The following is a 23,931-nucleotide window of genomic DNA, read 5'->3' on the forward strand; positions in this document are numbered from 1 at the left end:
GACACGGAAATTCTACTCCTAAGTATTTACCCAAGTAAAATGAAAAAAGACTTGTACAGTATTCTTCTGAGCAGCTTTGTCATAATAGCTAAAAAATTGGAAACAGGTCAAGTGTTGACCAACACTTTCATAGAATGGAATATACTCAGCAATACAAAGGAACTAATTATTGATGCATGCAACAACATGGATAAATCGCAAAAGCATTATAGCCAGTGAAATTTTGTATAAAAAGAACAAACTAAGGCTTCCATTTACATGAATTTCTAGAACGGACAAAACCAATCTACAGTGGAAAATATTCAGAAAAGTGGTTGCTTCTGCAGATGGGGACTGACTGGGAAGGGGCATGAGGGGACTTTCTGGAGATGCTAATGCTCTATAGATAGTGGTCTGAGTTATATAGGTATATGCATTTGTTAAAACACAGCAAATGTATACTTCAGATATGTGCATTTCTTACTGAACTCTAGTATATTGAAGTATTTAGGAGGAAGTGTACTCATATCTGCAAATTACTTTGAAATGCATCCAAAAATAAAGATTGATAGATGGTTAAGAAGAGAGAGGGATGGACAGATATGTAATAAAGTAAGTAGATCCTGATGCTTGAATCTAGGAGTTGAGTATACAAGAATTCCTATAAAATTTTTTCAACTTTGCTGAAAAATTTAATAATAAAAATGTTGGGGTATAAACACTGTGTATGCAATTAAAAGGAAAAAGAGACCCATGTCTGTGCACCAAATTTGGCCCCTGGATCATAAATTCATCTTCTTTCTTATATTATTTGAAGAATGAAGGATTCTGAGAGCTTAAGGATAAAGCACTGACCACCTTACATGCTGAAACCAGAACATGCTCTCACACAAGCAGACCTGGAATGTTCCCTGAGCAAGCTCGGACACAATTATTATGGAAAACCGCTAACAAAGGGGCTGCTGAAAACCTGTTGGCTTCAATAGGAAGCTGGGGGCGCCCCATGTTTTAGGAAAGCTTCTGGACGAATTGCAGAACCAAGAAGGGCCCAGGCCTGAAGGGAGGGCCCCTCTTTGCCCAGCCACATTCACAAGATGGACAGCCAATTAGTGAAGGAAAAGGTCTATTCAATAACGTGAAAAACTAGCTCCTGGCTAACACAAGTCAAATTAGTCGCTCAGAATTGACAAATCTCTCAGTATTTCCTTGTTTTGGAGCCATTGCTACCCTGGCAACGTGAGCCCTGAGATAACTGGGCAGGATAATCACTCTTTGGAGTCATGACTGCTCTTCTCTGAAATAGCAAGAGCCTCCTCAAGGCGGTAGCTGGAATAAAAAGCCTTAGAACAGACAAGTTGACTTAGTTCTGTTCCTTGTGCCTGGCAAGTTTTGGAATGAAGTTAGTCAAAAGCACAGTTAAAAGACCTTGAATTGTGGTGCGAATGCCCAATCCCCTCTGCTTCACCTCCGTGACCTCAGGCCCCAATCAGACCTTGCCGAGGACAGGCTCAGGGGAGCTCTGCGTGGAGAAGGGTCTGACTGGAGGGAACCCAGGCTGTGGAGTGCTTACTACGCTTTTGGCATCTTGCTGGGTACTTACACTGTGCTCTTTTATTTGATATCCATAATGACCCTGCAAGTTAGCTTTATTTTCCCATCAGGCAAGTGAGAAAAATGAGGCTTAGACAGATGAAGGAATTTTTCTAGGTTTTCCTAGCCAAGAAGTGGTGGAGGTGGGATTAGAAAAGCACAAGGCTGGGGACTTCCCTGGTGGTCTAGTGGTTAAGAATCTGCCTTCCAATGCAGCGGACGCAGGTTCGATCCCTGGTTGGGGAACTAAGATCCCACATGCCATGGGGCAACTAAGCCCGCACACCACAGTTAGAGAGAAGACCCAACACAACCAAAAATAAAATTAAAAAAAAAAAGGCACAAGGCTGCTTGGCTCCAAAGTTGGAGGAGATACTAATAGGGAAGGGCAACTGGGAGGGTGGCAGGACAAACTCATTGGATGGTTGACAGAGTTCCAGAATGGGACCAGCTATTAAAGGAGCAGGAGCAGAGAAGACTTTGCTAATACAACCAAAAAAGCAAGTGGTCACAGGTCCTCCCCTAAGCCCCAACTTCTTTGTTTCCTCAAAGTCCATTGTGGAGAAACAGGATCTAGATATAGGGTTACAGTCCTTTTATTTTTTTAATTCTTTTCCTCTTAGCTGAAAGAAAGCCTTTTACCTGAACCATAAAAGAAGCTATCTTCTACAGAAGCCATAAAGCTATAATCAGAGAAGTGATAAGAGGGGCATTATCCATTCATTAAAAAGTAGGCATTGATTGTTACACAGATGGGAGAGAAAGAAAGGAAATATGCAGTGTTCACCCAAATTATTAATTTAATATGTCAAGGCCCTGATGTAACTCCTGGCTATTTTCAGGGTATGTATGATTTTATTGTTGTCTAGTTAAGAAAAGTAATCTACAAATAAAGTAATGGAATTCTTTAAATTCTGCTCAATTTTAAATTACCCTAAGGTATTCCTGGTATTTCTGTTACTCGGTGAGCCAAAGGTGTCCAAAAGCATTCTCCACAACTCCCAGGACTTAAACAACTTATTGAATTCCACAGGACCCCACTGCAGACGGGATGCCGCAGTGTACGGAGTTCTCAACCAACGGATCATTGGAAAGGTTTTCATATGAATAAGATGAATTAACTCATCAATAATATCACTAAAAATAACAATTGTGCATACTTATGAGCCTAATATAGAATTTTACAAGCACAATTGCTAGCTTTTCAGTTTCTTGGTAGTGATACGGACCAGATAGTGGGAATAGACTCTGATTTAAAAACCATTCACTTTTACCAGGGTGAACTATTGATTTTGGCTTGATGTGAATGACAGAAATGTGGGTATTGATTTCTGAATGGGAAACATTCAAGAGTTACTCTGAACGTCTGCGAACAACTTGATCTTGACAGGCAGAAATCAAAAGCAGACAGCTCTGTATTCTGAGAGAGCCCTGAAGGACCCCTTTTCCAAAACGATTTCACCCCTGGCAGTCTGCAGTGGTTCTGTTTTTCACTCATTTGGTTTAAGGTGCTGAGAATTCCTATTCAAATGGAAACAATATAGGAAAGGATCATCATTGAGCCATTACCGGGGGAGCAAGACAGGGGTGAGGCGAAAGATCCCAAGTTTAAAGGGCAACCACCTGAGCTGGAATCCCAGTTTTGCCACTTTCCCCACAACCTCAGGCAAGTTATAGAACCTGTCTGAATCTTAGTGTTCTTTAATGACGAGTGGGTGGTTGTATTTGGACTCAATGAGATAATGTAAATAAAGTACCCAGCACTGTGCTGAAGCCAAATTAGGAGCCCCCAAAGCAGTGATTACTGTTGTTACCAATACAGGTCCCCAACAGAGCTCCAATCTGTTAGGACATCAGCCAGTCCGTCACCTAGCAGCCATCTAAGAGAATGGGCGAGAAGGTAAGTGAGGCAGGAAGGTTCAAAGAGTGTTTAGAATAGGGACCCGGCCAGAGTGGACAGGCTGGATCAAAGCATCTTCCTTGGGCAGGAGTTTGGGGATCCGGAGGGCACTGACTGACACTGGTGCCGGGGACTGATCAGTGTTGGAAAAAAGAAGGTGCAGCAAAGTGGCGACACAGCAAAGACTGCCTTTATGAAATAAGTAGAAGGAAGAAACTTACATCTTCTTACATACATGGATTAGATAACACCAATACTGCCCTTTCCTGTTTCAACAGATCCTGATGCAGCCCTACCAACAGAAACCAGCAGATGTCCGGAGGGACAGTGGCTGTGAAGTGTGACTGACAGCCAGAGAGCCTCATCTTGGATGAGGAAACTAAAGCCCAGAGGGATGAGGTCATTTGACCAAGATCACACAGAGAGCAAGCGGTGGGGTTCCGAACTAAACCAAGGGGGCCCACTGTGCTATGAAGAGCAGGTTTCCCCTCTGTCTTTTCTGAATCCTGAACTTGCCCTCTTACGGGTTAACAAGAGTAAGAATTATAGTACTTTCCACCTTCCAAAGTCAAGGAGTAGTCCAGATTATCTTGGTGAGTTCCTTGATAGGACTCCACGGCAGAGACTGAAATACTGAGTCTCTCCAGTAAGTCCAACGCAGTCAATTTCCCCCTTCTTTATTGAAAAAGACCATTGTTTAAAGTGTATATGGTGCGATTCCACTGTTTGTAAGCTCCTTTCCTTGACTGATTGGGCCAGGACCTGGAATCACAAACACTTCCCTCCAGTCCTGGCTTAGGCTTTGTGGCTAGGCAGGACGGCCACTCCCCAAAGCAGAAACAACCTTCTCCCATCTGTTTGCACAAGCAAAATCACGGGGCAGGTCCTGACTACCATGGATTTTTTATTTCATAACTAGATTCCCACCCAAGAGGACATTCCCACTTTTCAAATTTGTACCTTGCACATCTCTAGGGAGTGCTAGTTACTAATCTCTAGGGAAAAGGCAGTGACACAGCAGCCTTTGGGGAAGTTCTTCACTGAGGCTGAATAGCAAAAAACAGCTATCCAGACCTTTCTACTAGCTAGCTAATCTGCCCCTCAGTGCAAATCTATAAGAAACAGATGGGATTCTGTTGGGGAGAGGGGAATTTTTGCATTGGAAACTGATGAAAAAAATGACAATTCTGTTGAGTGCCCAGGATATGTACCATTTCAGCTGCTGAAATACCTGGATAATTTTAGGAGCAAGTGTGTGGTTAATGGAGGATGAGAAAGCATTCCGTTTGAACTGCTTCAGCATTGCCAGTTACGTGAAAAAATTTTCTGAATTAAGATTACTGGCCAAGTAAAACAGAAACTCTTACACTGTGAAGTTAACATCCTAAACAACACTCAGTTAATGCTAAATTAAATATCTCTTTGTGAGAAATCACTATTACATTCTCTGCAAGCTGTTTAAAATTCTTTGGAGTTCCAGGCTAATACATGGGATGCCAAACATACACATCCCTTCTCCCTTCCATAAAAAGAAAAAAAAAAAGGAGGAAGGAAGAAAAGAAATAAAAAAAGAACGAATCAAGATAGAGGTAAATTTTCTAAATAGAAAAAGTGATTGAAGTTAGCATAAAAATTATACTTAAATATTATTTTAAGTTCTGGGCAATTCAGAAACAACAACCTCTCTTTCTATTTATTTTTTCCTACCAAGATTTTATTGCAAACATGAACATTATAGATAAACCTTTAAAAATCTAGGGCCAAGATTATTTAGGACATTTGAGAAGGAAACAGACCTCCACATTCGGCTTTCAGGCTCCTATAGATGACCATTACCTGAAGGTTACAGACATTAACATTTTTTTAATGTATTTTTTATTGAGGTATAATTTGCACACAATAAAATGTACACTTTTTTTTTTTTTTTGTGGCCACACCACTCAGGCATGCGGAACTTCCCCAACCAGGGATCAAACCCACGCCCCCAGCAGTGGAAGCGCGGAGTCTTTAACCACTGCACCACCAGGGAAGTCCAGTGTACAGATTTTTAAGTGTACAGCTCAATTAATTTTAACAAATGTGTACACCAATGTAATTACCCAAACAGGTAAGATATTCCACTAGCCTAGAAAATTCCCTCATGCCCTTTCCCAGTTGATAACTCCTCCACAACCAGGGGCATCCACTGGTCCAATTTCTACCACCCTAGATTAATTTTGCCTGCTCTAGAACTTCATAAAATTGGGATTTTGTAGTATGCATGTGTACATGTCTGGCTCTTTTCACTAGGCATAATGTTTTCGAGATTCTTACTTAATTCCCACAGGCTTACCCTGTTATAGATAGCACTGCCCCCACGTTACAGATGAGCAGACTGAGGGTCAGAAAGTGTAGAGATTTGCAGCAAGTTAACTTAGCTACACTGGGCATGCCCAGCCTAATGGAGGGGACACTGGTTTTTAAAATCCCCATCGCCACCCTACCCGTTCCCCATGACCAGAGAAAAAGTAAGATCACCAGAGAATGCCCAGGATTCTAGCAAAGAGGCCCTTCCACCTTAAAAAAAAAATGGCCTGTACTGGGGAAACATTTTAAAATCTAAAATACAGAGGTCAGAATAAACTTTTTAAGATTCAAGAGGGGGGGGAAAAGGGAAACAGTCTCATAGCAGGCGACTGACTATTTTGAAATGTAAGAAGTCATACAAGATGAAATAAAAATACGATAGAAATGTTGGTCATGCTGGTATTAAAAGTAGTAAGATGTTGATGATTTAGGCCTCCGAAGGCTCCTTTACACGCGTTGCTATTATCTCGCTCAGCTGCTGAAACCTGCTGTTTTAAAGGCAGGAGAGTGGAACATCCCGAGATAGCACCTGGGTTATTTATCATTATGTATAACCCTGGTACACTCTATTTTATTATGCTGCCTTTAAAAGGAAGATAATGCAAGTATGGTTAATTTGTTTCTCTTCTTTATCTATACGGTGTCGTGACCCATCACGGCTTTGTCCCACGAGATTTGTTTTTCAACCCAAAAGAAATCCACAAGAAACTCTCCCTAAAAATTCCATTAATAACCTCTTTCAGCGCATATAGGTTGCAGGGTCTGGAACTAAGAATGTTTTAATCTCTCCAGCAAAACAATGTCTCATAATGATGTACAGGACTATTGCTGTACTGATGAAGAATCATACATAATTCAGCACCTTTCACTTGGCACCACTGTGATGTCCTCATTAGCCGTGGCTCACAGTGTCTGTCAGATGGTGTCCATGTGAACGCAGGCATTATATTGTCTTTGAGATGTGCAGCTGCTTCCATGACACTGCCAGTATATAAAAACATGACGCCAGTTTGTTTTATTTAGTGCTAAACCTTCCAGTTTGTAAAAACAAGGCTGACACAGAGCCTGACATGAGGCAGTGAAAATAATTAGCTCTCATTTTCTCAGCCTCCTATTTCCTTCTCCCTGCTGTGTTCTCTTTCCACTAAACCACCACATGTCAGTCGAAATGGGAGGCAATTAGTGGGCTCATTTCAGTCCCCACAACTGTGCTGAAAAGAAAGTATTTATGATGGCACAATGAACAGCTGAAAGATTAAATAACATTTGCCTTTTGAAAAGAAAATGACTTCTAGCTAAATGGGCAATTTTTGATTATTCTCAAACAAGCTTAGAGTAGTTGGTTTTTAAAATACAAGAAAGGAAAATGAGTCATTTTTAGGTGAAAGAATCAAATAAAACTTGACACAGTAATGCAAATAACTCATGTTTTATTGCAAAATATGTAAATGCGTTATACCCTTAACAATGGCTTGTGTCTAAGGTCAGGGCAGACTGGTGCCAACCAGACACCAGTGGAGATAAGGTTGTTCTGTTGCCTTCTGGGGAGTTGTTATTTGAGTTATGCTTGAAAAAAGGACTTTAGGGATGATGTTAAAATAAAGTGAAACAAATCAAGTGAGATACACTTTCATACGATGCATCACACACTTGACTACCTGAAATGGTTCAGATGTTAGTTGACATGTTTGGAAAGGGCTTCTTTCTTTCTTCATTTTTAAACTGTATTTGAAATTGGGAGGTACAAGGTATTCATCTTGGAGAAAAAGAATAGTAGGTCTTCCTCTTGATTTTTGAATAAATAAGAATCTATTCTATCTCAGACTGGGTTTCTTAACCAAAATAGAAAGTGGTCTCGCTTACCTAATTACTGCTTAAATGTTTTTAATGCTGGGAAATGGGCTGCAAATAAACTTTCACCCAGGACCTTCAAAATACAAAAACAGCTCTTCTACCTATTAGATTCTCCTACCTCCCATGTCTCCAGAAATGACTCTAAGAAATACAATTTTTGTTTCTTTTTTCTAGAAATAGAGTTTTTGGGGGAAAAAAACCCTAAACTGTCCTAGTTAGCAGGCATTGTTTATTCTCAATCCAAATCCTAATGTTGATGTGGTTGTCACACATCTTTGCTTCCTAACATAGTGCTTTTTTTTTTTTTTTGTGGTACGTGGGCCTTTCACTGCTGCAGCCTCTCCCGTTGCGGAGCACAGGCTCCGGACACGCAGGCCCAGCGGCCATGGCTCACGGGCCCAGCCGCTCCGCGGCATGTGGGATCTTCCCAGACCGGGGCACGAACCCGCGTGCCCTGCATCGGCAGGCGGACTCTCAACTACTGCGCCACCAGGGAAGCCCTAACATAGTGCTTTTAATTTCATTCCAAGTAATCTGTTCTTTTACAGTTGATTATTTCCAAGAACTAATTTTTGGTTCAGAATACACAAGTCACTGTGAGTTATCAAGGCCTTCTCTCTGCAGAACTTACAGTGATTCCCAGAGACTTTTCAAAACCTGTTTCTAAAAGCAAAGATCTCTGTTATTATCAACAACTGCGCCTGTCATCATAAAGTTGCCAATGATGGCTGTTACAACCGTTTTAAAAGGCAGTCACAAATTTAAGTTCTGTTTCTCTGTTTGTATAATTATATTCTTACTTCCTACAAACTCAAATCCTAACTTGTGATTCATACACTGTGGTCAGTGTAGCTGTATGAGCCAATAGCCACCCAAGGGGATCTAAGCCAACAGTGGGTTCATTGGGAGCCTGGAACACTCTCTGAGCTAACTATGCATTTTAATATAGCTGGAAACCAGCAATAATGTGTTTGCAATTTATTTAAACCTATGTTTCATCAGGTATACTTCCTTGCTACTCATGATTTTGAAAGGAATTCATAATCTTGATTAAGAAGACTAAGAGTGATCCAATCTGTGCTGGAGCCAGCCCTCATGAGCTGATTGCTTTCATCTCTTCCCAACTTCAAGTTCAGTGATGTCACATTGGCAATTTGAAATTGGCCACGGTAGGAGTATTGACGACATGGAAAGCTGCAAACACTACAAGTCAGGGCTGTTTCCCCAGTTATTAGACATTTTCTGGCAGGCCATTTCTACACATGACTATCAACCCATCAGCAAGGATGTACTGGACGCCTCTCCCAGTTTTGTTTTAGTTCTATAGGAGGCTGCCTGACCTGTTTGACGAAGCCCATCGGCAACGCGAATTGGAAATCAGCAGCAAGTCATGTAGTCAAATTCTGAACTGCATTTGCTCCTTTGCTGTCAATTAAAATTTGTATTTCTTACAGAACCCTACCACTGCAAGCTTATATACTGAGGCACACAAACACATGTGTGTGTACATGTATCTTTCCCCCCAAAAATAGCTGGTCATGGGAAATAAACTTCCCTACACTGAATTTTTCATAAACGCAAGACATATCAAAGTAAGGCAAAGCAGGGGCTTCCCTGGTGGCGCAGTCGTTGGGAGTCTGCCTGCCAATGCAGGGGGCACGGGTTTGAGCCCTGGTCTGGGAAGATCCCACATGCCGCGGAGCAACTAAGCCCGTGAGCCACAACTCCTGAGCTTGCGCGTCTGCAGCCTGTGCTCCGCAATGGGAGACGCCACAACAGTGAGAGGCCCACGCACTGCAATGAAGAGGGGCCCCCACTCGCCGCAAGTGGAGAAAGCCCTCGCACAGAAACGAAGACCCAACACAGCCAAATATAAATAAATTAAAAAAAAAAAAAAGTAAGGCAAAGCACTGCCTTTTAGTTCTTCCGAAATGTACAAAAGGTGTTGACTTTTTACTTCCTTACAAAATCCTTTGTGCCCTGTTATTTTATTCATGTTTATCTATCCATTTATAAAAACTCCACAATAGGAAAAAAAAGCCCTATTTGGCAGTTTTTAATATTTATAGTGCTTTGAGGAAGGGCCTGGAGATTCAATTAAGTTTATTAAATGCCACATTTTATAAGCAATCTAATAGAGACGTGAAAGCACCATAGTAAGTGGGAAGTATTTGTGAAAAGCAGCATTTGTAACCTATAGCTAAACAACTGGAGAAGCAGAACTATTGACTGAATTTCTTCGGGTGGGGAGTGGGAGAAGGGGGCCAGGTGCCAACAGTGACGGACGTAAGGAGGGAGGCGAGGGGGACGGAGAAGCCTTCTATTCCGATGGGGCCAGTTAGTGCTGCTTCCACCCCTTCCAAATGTCCCTCTTATTTTCTCTACCTGGTTCGCTTGCCCCTTCAAAATGCCTCTCGGAAGGAAATCAGAAGAGATGGTCATCTGGAGGGAGGTGGCTGGAGTCTGGAAGCCAGTCTCTAGTTAAGGGTCCACTGGAGCCAGGGTGTCGTTTCCCAGGCTTCTCCCCTAAGCTCATCTCTTCTCTACAGCTGGTGATCCACTTAGACCCAAGGGAGCCCAGCTTCAATCAGGTTTCCTTGCCTCACTGGGGAGAAAAGGGACTAAGGACATGAGAGAAAAGTCTGTGACTGTCCAGCACACACAAGGAATGAACGGCTCCTCGGAGAGTTCCCTCCTAACTCTGCTTTTGAATTTTTATGACACAAAGTCTCAAAAGGAACTCGGTGAGAAAACTCCTGGGTGAGTTGATAGTTTATTCCTTGGCAATTTGAGAATCAATGTTCCTGACTGGTGAGCTTATAAGAGATATAATAATAAACTCTATGCAGCTGAATATTTCAATAAAAAAGGGTGGTCGCCACCCTGGGGAGCGCATGAAGCTGCCTGAGATTCCGGAAGCCGCTTTCCTTCTGTAGCAAGTCAAAGGCCTTAGATTACAAAATGCAAGGCACTTTCCACATGAGACAAAAATAGTGGTGGTTTAGTATTAACTGACCAAAAAAGGTGTTTGCCTTTTTATTACCAATACACCTATTTTGGGGGATGACGATACTTTTCAAAAAGAAGGAGTATGACACCAGGGTTGAGCCCCTGGGCTGGACCTGCCCCTAACCAGGTAGGAACTCTGGGGGAGGAACTTTTCCTCTCTCCTCCTCAGTTTCCTCCTGGGCCTGCAGGGATACTGCTCCCTATGAGGGTGGATTGTAACAATTACACCAGAAAAATGTTTGCAAAGCACTTGCCACGATGTCTGGCTGAGGTATGAAATAATAATAATTACCATAAGCATTTCAAGCCCTTCGCCCAGGAAACTTGAGCTGAGAAAGACCCAATTTCTGCCAATACCACTGTCAACTTGGAGGCTGCCTCAATGTACATTGTTATTCAAATTAAGAATTAACTTGACTCTTTAGAAATGGGTCAGGTAAATGGGTAAAACTCATTCTCAACTTCTTATTAATTTAAATTTTCAGGGAACCCTTTTGTCCAATTATTTCCCCTGCCAGGTTGTCTCAAAAAAGGAAAGGAAAAAGGATGTTTGTTTCATTTGTGGATGAATTCTTGAATTCCATATGGTGCTGGTGTCTGGTGAGGGCCTCGTCATCCCGAGGGGTTGGGGGCGGCAGCAGAGACTAAGTTCATGGGCAGGGGGTCACGCAGGTGCTCTGGGCTACTGGAGCAGGCACAGGCTCCCAGACGCGAAAGGCTTTCCTTGGTCTGGTGAATCACCCTCACTTATATGCCATAATCCATCTAGTTGTAAAATGAGGCTAAAAAAAGAATTTAATCTGAATTCTTTGACCATAAAGGTCCACAGGTCTTTCTTACAAGGAAAGGCTTTATTTTCTACATATATTTGTATATTTGTGGATAAGGTCACATTTCCATTGTTTCCTCTTAGTAGGCCAGTTACTGAAACAACAAACCAATTTTAAGTGGTAGCTAACTGGTGGTCCTTTTCAGAGGCAATGGGAAAACACAGCTACTATTTTCATGATAAAGTCACTGTCATACATTATTCCCAATGGCTGCCGTCAGAATATATCTTTCTTTTTTTTTTTTTTGCGGTACGCGGGCCTCTCACTGTTGTGGCCTCTCCCGCTGCGGAGCACAGGCTCCAGATGCGCAGGCTCAGCAGCCATGGCTCACGGGCCCAGCCGCTCCGCGGCATGTGGAATCTTCCCGGACTGGGGCACGAACCCGTGTCCCCTGCATCGGTAGGCGGACTCTCAACCACTGCGCCACCAGGGAAGCCCAGAATATATCTTTCATTTTAATTGTAAAAGAAAAGGTGAAATGGTCAAGCGAATCTCCCTGATACACAAACTCAGGTTTGGAGAGAACTTCCAAAACCCCAGTGTTCTCGTGTAACTTATTCTAGTCATGGAGACGGGAGAAAGGCTTCATCTTTTCTGTGAAGATGGGCTTATGGGAACTCAGTTAATTGGGATTTTGAGGATGACCTTTTTTCTTGGGTTCTACCTTGAAGGGTCAAGGTAACAAGGTTTTCATGTGGGGAATTTAAACTTCAATTTAAAGCACATTTGTGAGAAGATATTTCAAAATGTTAGGTTATAGTCTGACATAATTGGGTAGTTTAGACCTGGACAATAATTTACTCTAGGATTATTTTGTGGAAGTTTCCAGATGGCTTAAATATCTTGCGCCAGGTATTAGGGCTTAGCACATGTTTAATATACAGGTGATGATGAAGATGTAATTTCTGGTCTCAGCTCCGTCCTCTTGCCCTAGGCTGGTAACACGCTTTCTCTAATCAAGGATGACAATACCATGTGCCTTATGTATCTCACAGAAATGCCAAGGGGGATAAATGAGATGACATGATGAAATAACTTGAGCTCTTCAGAAAGAAGGACTCTCTAAGCATAAGTTTTAAAACATTATATTCAGAAAATTATTTGCAAACGACCATGAGCCTCTTCGAGCTCATATTCTAAACTCATCCCTTCCAAAAAAAGCTTTTCCTGGGAATTCCCTGGTGGTCAGGACTCTGCACTTTCACTGCTGAGGGCCCAGGTTCAATCCCTGGTTGGGGAACTAAGATCCTGCAAGCCGCGCGGTGTGGCCAAAAACTTTTTAAAAATTTAAAAGAAAGGAAAAAAAGCTTTTCCTGATTAACCTCACCCATTCCCGTCACTTCTTTATTCTTTTAGCACCTTGGTGTTACATCCGCATTGTATATTTCACTCTCTCTTTATTTTATTTTATTTTTTTTTGCGGTACGCGGGCCTCTCACTGCTGTGGCCTCTCCCGTTGCAGAGCACAGGCTCCGGACGCGCAGGCCCAGTGGCCATGGCTCACGGGCCCAGCCGCTCCGCGGCATGTGGGATCTTCCCGGACCGGGGCACGAACCCGTGTCCCCTGCATCAGCAGGCGGACTCTCAACCGCTGCGCCACCAGGGAAGCCCTATATTTCACTTTTGATCTATTGCATTATAATGTCATCTATCCAGCTGCTCACCTTAGAAACTGGGTGCCGTCCTGGCTCCTCTCTATCACCCCAACTCCAGCTAGTGACACAGTCTGATCAGTTCAGTCTGATCAGTTCCGTCTCAGTGTCCCTGGACACAGGGCACTTCCATGGCACTGCATAGCCTCAGCTCCTTGTTCCTTTTCACCTGGTTGTCTGCACTGCCCCACACAGGACTTTATCACTCTATCCCGAGCCCTTTCCAAATCATCCTTCTCTGTGCTTTTGAGAGATCTTTTTTAAACGCAAATAGAATCCTCTCTACTCCCTGCTTAAAACTCTTCAAACGCCTTAGCTCAGCACATAAAACAGTTCTTTTTCTGGTCTCCAGCCACCATTCTGGCCTTAACTCTCCCCACACTATTCCACCTGCTCCATGTTAAAGTCGCCCCAGAGGGAGCGATGCTTGAGTTGAGTTGTGAGGTCCTATAGAAATCAGTCCAAAGAAGAGCTGCCTGTGTTTTCCTGGCTTCTGAGCTTTTGCACATGATGTTCCTTTTGCCTTCAATGTCTTCTCCCTACCTAATAACTCCTGATGGTTTTCAAATTTTAGTTCAAGTATCACCTCTACCAAGAAGACGTCAAGATCCTCTTCTGACCCCTTTCTACATCACTTCAGTGCTCATCCACTGTGCTTTCATTGAATGATGTGCATGATGTTGTAAAAAATGCATCGTTCTGTATGAAAACCATTCACTGATCTTGTCTACTTCTTCCCATAAACTGTGGGTTCCTTGCAAGGCTGTACTATACTTTTTTACTTTGCATTCTGAGCATCTAGCATTGAGCCAGACACACAGTATGTCCTCAGTAAATTTCTGCTGAGTGAATGGATGAAATTATTACTCTGCATGGGTGACCAAGGATCAGCAGACAATCGAAAGTTGCAGTGACTTTAGGCCTTGTGGATAACCAATGACTCAAGAAGTCTATACCATCATGGTCAAAACCAGACTACCATATTTGGTCTCCAATATCATTTATAGCTTCTGATTTTTACTAACTATGTATATATTCAGTTTTCCACATTAACAAGTCATTTCTTTGTTAATTGAAAATAATTTTCTTGGTTGAGATTACTCTTGACAAGTCCTTTTCAGGAAAATTATTCCCTCTTCTTTTACCCCATCCAAGCCATAAAAATGTTTAAACACACTGGGACTTCCCTGGTGGCGCAGTGGTTGAGAATCCGCCTGCCAATGCAGGGGACACGGGGTCATGCCCCGGTCTGGGAGAATCCCACATGCTGCGGAGCGGCTGGGCCCGTGAGCCATGGCCGCTGAGCCTGCGCGTCTGGAACCTGTGCTCCGCAACGGGAGAGGCCGCAACAGTGAGAGGCCCGCGTACCACAAAAACAAAAACAAAAACAAAAACAAAACTTTAAACACAGAGCACTCATAAATAAAGTACCATAGAGTTGAGCATCCCAAAGAAGGCAAATGAAAATGTGCTGTTTATTTACCATCAGATGGACCTGGGGTGCCCACAGCTACAGAATCTCAGGATTGGAAGGGCCCTTGCTTATTGTTGGAGAGGAACTTACTCTCCTGCCCCCCTTTCTGGTAGCTGCTTCTAACAACAGGCATGAATAGACAGTGACCCGTTCACAGAGGGAAAAGAAAAGTGTTCCTATACCAGACACCTAGAGTCAGAGCAGCTTTCACTCAACCAAGTTCTGTGGCCCAAACAAGGGAGGTTAAGATTTCCATTCAGCAAGAGCACCAATATACCTGCAGTGGTGCAGGTAAAACACTCTGTCCAGTGTCTAGAAAGAGCATCTTTTTTTTTTAAAATAAATTTATTTATTTTATTATTTATATATTTATTTATCTTGCCTGTGTTGGGTCTTTTGCTGCTGTGCACATGGGCTTTCTCTAGTTGCGGTGAGCGGAGGCTACTCTTCGTTGCAGTGCACGGGCTTCTCATTGCGATGGCTTCTCTCGTTGCGGAGCACGGGCTCTAGGCACACGGGCTTCAGTAGCTGTGGCACGCGGGCTCTACAGCACAGGCTCAGTAGTTGTGGTGCACGGGCTTAGATGCTCCGCAGCATGTGGGATCTTCCCGGACCAGGGCTCGAACCCGTGTCCCCTGCATTGGCAGGCGGATTCTTAACCACTGCGCCACCAGGGAAGCCCAAGAAAGAGCATCTTTTGAAGCCCCTGGTAAAACTAACCCCTTGCAACAATTTCCAATCATTCCCAAGTGCTGGTTCCAGGAATGACCTGGGGTAAGCATGGTTTAATTAGTGAGGGCCAGTGGGCCAGCTGAGCCCCACCAGCTCTCCCAGAGCAACGGGCTCATGTTGTGAGGAGTTGTTTTTACAAGGTCTCTTTGCAGCATCAAAGGAAAGGTACCAATAGTGCAGTAGTTAAGAGTTTGGTTCTGGGGTCAGAGAGGCCTGCGCCAGATCCGTCTTCTGCTACTTGCTAGCCATGTAACCCTTGGACAAGTTAATTGGCCTTTCAGAGCCGTAGTCTCCTTATTTGTAAAATGGGGGAAAATAGCACCTACATCTGAGTCCTGTATGCCTGGAACACGAGTGGTCAATTAATAGACGTGATCACTATTACTGGCTATTCATAGTAATCCAAAGTAACAAAAACCTATTATGATTCCAATTCATATGACACCTAGCCCACGTAATTAGCCCAGACTCTAAACATAACATAAAGCAGCAGCCTGACTGAATGAGATTTGGTCAAATGTCCTGCCACCCCATTTAGCGTTGATAATCTAGCTTTCCATCTTGCCTACAGTTCCATTCTTGCTGTTGTTCTACTCTCGATATTATAAAAGTGATTCCCCTTAAAAAACAAAGAAACTGGAATCAGGAAGCTGTGACGCCAAGAAGCATAAACAGTTACTCTAGTGTCCGTGCCCCCGACCTTGACACTGCCCACTGCCCACCATGGTTTGCAGTGCGTTTCCTTGAGGGTTTGGGTGGCCTCACACAGGGCTCTTCAGCTGAATGAGAACGATTCCTAGATTGGCTTACAGAGGCAGCTGGCAGCCTTTCAATTAAATTCTATTTTATAAAGTCTATAAATTTACTCAGAATCATGTTACCAGCTGGTAGGGGGTATATAAAACCACACAGTTCCAGGAGAGAAAAAGAGTAAATTAGACTGAAATTGATCCAAAGGATTTAAAATATGATTTACCTGTAGGCCAGTCCCTGGTTTCAAGTGAAAACCAAAAACAAGTTCAAGGTTCACTATTTTTTCCTCATTTTCTTCAGGTTCACCTACTGAGTCCTGAAACAGAAAACTAAGCACTGTTTATACTACATAGTGTTTTTACTTTTACTTCTCATGTAAAGGAGACGATTTCCCAGCACTAGTTTTTCCATTCTAATCTATTGCTTAATTTTTGGTTATTTTGGAATACACTACAAATTCCAATTACTAAAAGCAAGAGGAATGACATATTAAGCCTTTGAGAACTTTGCCCAATGATTTGTCTCATGCACTGCAAACTGAATGACACCATCTTACATTTTTCACAATGCATCTTGCATTGTGCAATTCTACCCCAGAAATGCACTTCGTCCCTGGAGATGCACAGAGACTTCACCTTGAGAGTTTCACAACACTCAAGATATTTACACCCTAATCCCAAAGAAGAATTATGCAGTTCCTAGAGCATCTGTGGATAGAGGGCCAAGGAGAGGAACAAATGAATCTTCGTGGGCTTAGAGATGGAAAACCAGAGTTGTTGGTGAATGAGAAGAGTTCTATATATTGTTTGCAAGTATCTACTAATTTTATAACAAACTATGCTGTATACCTTTAGACTATATTCAAAATAGTATGTTAAATATACTAATATGTTATTCAAACAGTAAAACTTCCACCTCTCAATGCAAGTGGCAATCCAGAGCTTAGCGTGTGAATTCCTTCAGCGGCTTCCATGTCGGACAAAGGTCTCCCGAGCCAGGTGGGAGGCCAGAGGTCCTCACCTACAATGTTAGCACTTATATCCTCTAGCCACTGAGGTGACATGTGTTGTTCTTATCATGACTGTATTGTTAATATTTCAACTTGCAGGGAACAAGGTTGTTCCATTTATGCACATCCTCAGCTTCACTCAAAGGGCCTTTTGTTGGACAGATATGATTAAATTTCACTTCAAACAACGGTTTCCGACATTGGCAAATTTAGGTGTGGATGTGGCTGGTACATATGTCAATAAAAGTAGCATATTCTCAGTAAGAAAAACCTTCCTTACCTTAATGAGTGGTGGGAAGTGAAACAAGTTTAGGTAATCGTGGGTTAACTTCTCAATGGCTGACTGTAAAAAAAAAACACAAGAAACCCACATGACTTTATTAATGATCCGATAATGCCAAGAAAGGATTAAAATTATTGTGCACATATAAAGGCATTCTTTATTTACGTAGTTCGCAAAATACCTTGGGGATGTTAATATCCAACATCTATTGAGAATAAACCTGGTTGTTCAAAGTATTATAGGTAGTTTATAATTATTTAATGGAACAGGAAGATATTTTAAAGATGTTTAATCTCAGAGGAAAAAATAAATAAAACCATTCTTCAAATACCGGTAGAGTATAGTAGTGATAAGTTAATATTCTACTGTAGAGAATGCAGTTGTCACCCTGAGTAATTGTGGGAAAAACAACAAAGAACATGAATATATCACCAGAGGCTCTCATTAGAGCTGAAATCTCACTAAAGGGTTTACTGCATTGAAAGGGCTTTTCTGTGGGTTTGTGTCCAAAGCTCCCTCCCCCAGTGGAGGACAAAGGACTCTCAAAGGAAAGGAGGACAATTTAAATTATGATTCTTGTTTATACTCATCAGGTATAATCCAGCTTTTCTGTGAACTGAGCATATCACATAGAGAGTAAAAAAGTACCGATGTAAGAAAAATTAGATGCATTTTTAAAAAAGTGAAATGAGGGCTTCCCTGGTGGCGCAGTGGTTGAGAGTCCGCCTGCCGATGCAGGGGACACGGGTTCGTGCCCCGGTCCGGGAAGATCCCACATGCCGCGGAGCGGCTGGGCCCATGAGTCATGGCTGCAGAGCCTGCGCGTCCGGAGCCTGCACGCCGCAATGGGAGAGGCCACAACAGTGAGAGGCTCGCGTACCGCAAAAACAAAACAAAACAAAACAAAACAAAACAAGTGAAATGAAAGCTGTTGACACATCATGCAATAATGAGCACTTATTGGATGTTAGGCTCTATTCCTTCTTCAAGGCTCCTCCACAGAGGGCTTCCAGGCTCGGGTGAGGAGGACGCCAAGACAGGCTGAAAGGAACAACCAAGTAGCAAAGGGCAGGTGGACAGACCGTCCACTTTGCAGTTGTATAATCGACCATCTGTAGGCTGAGAGACTCACTCGTTGAGAAGGTGTACAACAATGCCCTGCCTTCCTCAGTGAGACCGCAGAGAATGGAGGGCACTTTCTCACCCTCTGGATGGGTGTGTGTGTGCGCGTGGGAAGCACTGTCACAAGGACCAGGCGGGCTCTTCCAGTCTGGAGGTCCCCTTGCAGCGTCCCATCCCGAATGGCCCAGCTTGAAGGATTCTTTATCCTCGTTGCCCCGAGAGTATATGCAGGATGCTCCCAGACCTCCCATGGAAAGGTCTGTTTCCATGACCCTTTCCCCTCACTCTTTCCCTCTCATGTAAGACTACTTGTCAGAAGTACCCAGGACCCAGCTGAGTTTAAGAGAGTGTCACCTGGGGGCCAAGCCCCCCACCCCTGCCCACCCCGGGGGCGGCCACTGTAATAGGGTCCTGGCTTTGGCAGAGGTGTAGGGCCCGCACGCCTGACTTTTGAGACCCACCCCCCCAGGGACTGACTGTCTTTCTGTGCACACACAGACTCTTCCAGGAGGGAGTCTGCGGTCCCCGCAGATGCTGGCTACGCCCCTCCTTTGGAGCTCAGGACAGACACTCCGCTCCCAAATGCCAAGACTCTGAATTAAGAGAAGTTGTATATACACGTTTTCTCTCTTTTCTGGGATGTAAATTCCTTAAGGGCAGGATTCTTTGTTTCTTCACAGGCCCAGGACTGTGATCAGTAGGCATCCACTGGATTTGCTGAACCATAATCCGTAAGTTTGGACATCGCTTGCTCTAACGATACCAACCAGCACAGAGGGGCACTTAGCCTGTCCTAGGCTGGGTCTGGGAATATTTAAATCACAGAGGCTGTTGAGGAGCTGTCACAACTCGCCACCCCTTTTCCTCCTGACTGTTCCTTAAGGAACGAGTCCTATTTCAAAGGCAGGAGAGGGGAAGGGGAGTTGGGAGCATCTTTTTGGCATCCGCTAAATGGGACAAGATTGATCAAATCTCTCTCTTTGAACCCTGAAACTTCTCTGTACCAGAGAGAAGAATTTTTCCTACTGTAGCCCATCTAAGCCAGCGTTGCTTTTCAGGACGGATTTGCCCACAGCTGGAGGTAGAGATTAAATTATTTACCATCATTTAAGATGTATGTTTATGCATGAGGTTTCCTGCCCATCTTGTGAGAGGGAGCAGGTGGTAGGTTAAGGCTAAGCCATCATCTGAAGGGTGCTGAGGGGCTGTAAGGATGTTCCTTATGTGGCTTCAGGGCCCATAGGACAGAAGTGGATGTGTTCTCCTTGGACCTCAGGGAGGATTTCCCTGAAAAAGCCTGGTATCAGTAGCTCCAACTGAGGCAAAGGGGAAAGTTGTTGGCAAGTTGGTAGAGCCTTTGTCAAGATGTGGATTTGGATAAGAAGTTGCTTTTTCTACATTTCCTTCCCTTTAAAAAAAATATTTATTTTATTTATCTATTTATTTTCGCCATGTGGGGTCTTAGTTGCGGCCTGTGGACTCATAGTTGGTGGCATGCATGCGGGGTCTAGTTCCCCGACCAGGGATCGAACCCGGGCCCCCTGCATGGGGAGCGCGGAATCTTACCCACTGGACCCACCAGCGAAGTCCCTACATTTCCTTCTTTATTCTATTTCTCTTCTTTCTAACCTGTGTCCACCCTTCCATCTACCCACACTGGGGTTGAGGAGGTTTGGGGCGTAAACTCGATTTCATTGTAAGATCTCTCTTGAAACAGACCTCTGAATAATAACAAGGTGCACACAGATGCCAGCAAGTGTTATTTGGTTTTGAGTAACTAAAAAGCAAAACAAAACAAAGAAACAAAAAAACAGAACTGGTTGCTAAACTACAAAAAAAGCAACAACAACAAAAACAGAGGTTTAGCTTTGAAAGTGTTTAAGGGACTTCCCTGGTGGTGCAGTGGTTAAGAATCTGCTTCCCAATGCAAGGGAGATGGGTTCGAGCCCTGGTCTGGGAAGATCCCACATGCCGCAGAGCAACTAAGCCCGTGTGCCACAACAACTGAGCCCATGTGCCACAACTACTGAAGCCCGTGTGCCTAGAGCCCGTGCTCCACAACAAGAGAAGCCACTGCAATGAGAAGCCCGTGCACCTCAAGGAAGAGTAGCCGCCGCTGGCCGCAACTAGAGAAAGCCTGCGCACAGCAACGAAGACCCAACACAGCCAAATAAATAAATAAATAAATAGATTTATTAAGAAAAAAAGAAAGGAAAGCTTTCAAGACTGAAGTTCTGGGGGGAAATGTTAGGATTTCCTGAGAAAATGAGGGATAAGAGTACACATAAGGTGGTGTCTGTTCTGGGTAAAATTTGGAAGATTGCAGACTTCACTCAGTCTGTGGACACATTCTGGCATCGTTAGGGGTCCCTAATGGATATCTGGCCTCTCTGGCCTCAAAGCAAGTTGCCTCCTGCTATTGCCGGGTGGGCTGGCAGCTCTGCAGGCGCACACGGCTTTAGTGCCGCACGACGCTTCTTCCCACACTGAGGCCCCTCCACAGGCAGAGCCCTGCCGCCCAAACACCTCCTCCCCACACCCTTCACCCACTTACACCTCCTGGCCCTTCAGCTCTCAACTCCATAACTTCTGCACAGAAGCCTCCCCTCGGCCCAACCTCAGCTCTCCTTTGTGGTACTTCTTACAACTGCCATGTTACCATTTTTGCATGATTAATGACTGTCTTCTCCACTAGACTAGAGACTTCCTGAGGGCACGGGGGTTCTATGCAGGTGTATCCAGGTGACTTCTGCTGGACCAGGTATTAACCCTCTGTTCTGGGATTATGAAGAGGGAGTAGGGGTCCCATGGGGGCAGCAGCTAACGATCAGCTGGTATGAAGTATTTCCACACTGTGACCACCAGCTCAGCCTCTAACGTGACACACGACCTACTCCACAGTAGGAGCTCAAGAAAGGTTTGCTGACTGAATGTTCTCCCTTTCTGAGGTACCTTTAAATGGATGATATGCCCCTTGGAGACGATGCCCATGTCTTTCAAGTCTTCTTCCTCGAGAAGAAGCAGTCGCTTTCCTGTAATGTTGTTTTCCTTAAACAAGTTCGCATATAGGCTCATCTCCTCTGAAGTGTCACCTGAAGGGAGTGATTAGAAGACAGAATAAAATTAGACTCAATCACATCCCAAGCAAAGTTAACTCCATGAATTAAGAAGGTAAGCTTTTCCACTTGCCTTTTCTGACGAGCTGCTGAACCCAAAAATACTGTGGAAGAGAGGACATATATGGTTTTGAAGATTCATTCATGGTCAGTGGCCAGACTTAACAGTAAAACACATAGTTTTTCAATGGATTAAAATACCTTTAATTCTTGCTAAACCACAAAGGGAAAACAGAAGACTTTCTCTTTACTGTTTTAAAACTTCAAGGTTTCAAATTGGAGACATCCTCCCTTTGGGGGTCTTGGACCCTTGAAGGACCATTGGTTTTCCTCCTTATTTGAAAGATATTTAAAAATCCTTTCAAGAAGATTCTTACTTATAATGCTTTTTCCATTCATGTGCCAGTGGTCCCCTGGGTTGTTGAAGGGCACTGGTTTACCCAGGAATTGTCTGAGTGAGAGGGACCACACGGCAGTGGACAGAAAGATGGATAAAATACGTCCTCTGTTCTAGGCCTGGTCATGAAGTAGCTTTGTGGCCCGAGACAAGTTCAAATGTGGAGCTTCCTACACAGAATGAGGTTGGACCCAGCAACCTCAGTCCTTGAATTTCCCTTGGCGTGTGTTTACCGTAGCCTCTCACACTATCCAGGTGAAGGGAGACAGAATGGGGGGCCACACCCAGGCCCACCCATTCTCTAGGGAGCCCTTGACCCTGGAATTTTATTTAAATGGTTTGAAAACCACTCAACCTCAGAGCAAAGACTAAAAATAGCTTTTAGAGCTCAGTGCCTTTTAAAACATTTCTTCTCAGATGAGAAGGGCCAACTTTGCAGCTGGGGATAAAGGGGTTCTATGGAGGCCTGTGAAGAGGCGAGCCTAAGTCCTCTGTCCTTGTTAAGCAGGGCTGGCAGGAAAGTTAGAATCACCAGGACTCAGGGAATGGGAAATAGAGGTAACTGGTGCTAGCGTACTTCCCCTGCAGAAGCCACAGAGATGAGCTTATCTGAAAGCAGGATTACTTCACCAGAAGACCAAGGGCTTGGGAGGATGTGCCCTGGCCCAGAAACCAGTTGAGTCTGGTAAACCTTCCAGAGACCTTCCCAAGAGTTTCTAATAATGAGTTTGACTTTGGGGTACCTAGTCTATTTCCTGGGGTGTGGGCCTGCTGAGGCTGGCATACAAACTTTTATTTTTTCCTTTTACATTTAATGAAACCTTGAACTTATAAAATGGACCTGGACAGGCAAAAACCCCTGAGGTCTCTGACCAAGAATTCTCGGACCTGTTTTTCACTTAAGGAAACAGATACAGAGATATAACAGGCTAAGCAGGATTGTTCCTCAGGGTCTCTACCCAGACTGTAGGGTGTGGGATTTCCTTTGGACTTAACTAGTCTGTTCACATCCTCCCCCAAACATGGGGCTTCTCCGGCTCCCGCTTCAGAGAATGTCTGGGAGCTCGGGTCTATTCCTTCTTGGGAAGGTCAGAGTAAAGACAGTAAAATGAACAGGGCTAAGGCACTGCCTCTACCAGTTCTTTCCCCACCATGGTTCAAGTCCATCCCTGGTCTTTTGGGAAAACTTAAGATCAATTTTTTTCCAAGTATGTTCATTTAGTATCCTGGATTCCCCCCTTTAACTGGTATTCATTACTGTATCCTGGTATACCTTTCAGAGCAAATAGGGAGGTGGAATCCTCTTGTAAGATTTGAAGAGATACTTGCTTTGCTCGAGGCCTTATTTTAAATCATTACTGCATTAAAAATAGAAAGACATGGAATTTGTCAACTTCTCCTACTTAACACTTTCCTAAGGCCCAAACCCCTCTCCCTGTATTTTTAACTTGTGGACAAATTTATGAACTACCTGCCCAGGTTAAACGAGGCATTAAAAGAAGCTGCTTACCACGTCCTCTTCTGTCCACGCACCAATCTCAAAGGAAGGCAGCAGCTGCATGGGAAATATGAATGAAATGGAAAAAAAGAAGGAATATTATCACTGTCTTTTTGGTTTAACCCCACACTTTTCAGTATTTTAGCTCTGGGCAGCTAAAACCAAGCAGCTCTGGCTTGGTTCCTCCTGCAGGTGGCATTGAATGGAAACCAGTTTTCCCAACCATTAAGGAATTTCTCAGGGTTCCAGAGATGTTGCCCACAGAAGCCAAACCACCTCTCAGTAACAATTCATTGTGCTTGGTGAGCCGTGACAATGGGACTCTGCACATCTTGGGATTTTCCACTCTTTGTACTTGGCACACTGAGAGTAGTTTTACCTCCCATG

At 43.8% G+C, this 23,931-nt stretch overlaps 1 protein-coding gene across 2 annotated transcripts in view; it reads right to left on the minus strand.

Moving 5' to 3' along the window:
• MAP3K20 (mitogen-activated protein kinase kinase kinase 20) overlaps positions 1-23,931 on the minus strand; it is a 174,465-nt gene that overhangs the window by 15,947 nt on the left and 134,587 nt on the right. For both annotated transcript variants that reach the window (XM_060016573.1, XM_060016574.1), the window contains exons 12-16: positions 23,557-23,601; positions 21,723-21,753; positions 21,486-21,625; positions 17,409-17,471; positions 16,343-16,435 (exon numbers count right to left, since the gene is read on the minus strand). In XM_060016573.1, the coding sequence (XP_059872556.1) occupies positions 16,343-16,435; positions 17,409-17,471; positions 21,486-21,625; positions 21,723-21,753; positions 23,557-23,601 (372 nt within the window). The remainder of the gene's footprint in view (positions 1-16,342; positions 16,436-17,408; positions 17,472-21,485; positions 21,626-21,722; positions 21,754-23,556; positions 23,602-23,931) is intronic.

The sequence above is a fragment of the Delphinus delphis genome, chromosome 7, assembly GCF_949987515.2.
Source record: "Delphinus delphis chromosome 7, mDelDel1.2, whole genome shotgun sequence".
In the NCBI taxonomy this organism is placed as follows: Eukaryota; Metazoa; Chordata; class Mammalia; order Artiodactyla; family Delphinidae; genus Delphinus; species Delphinus delphis.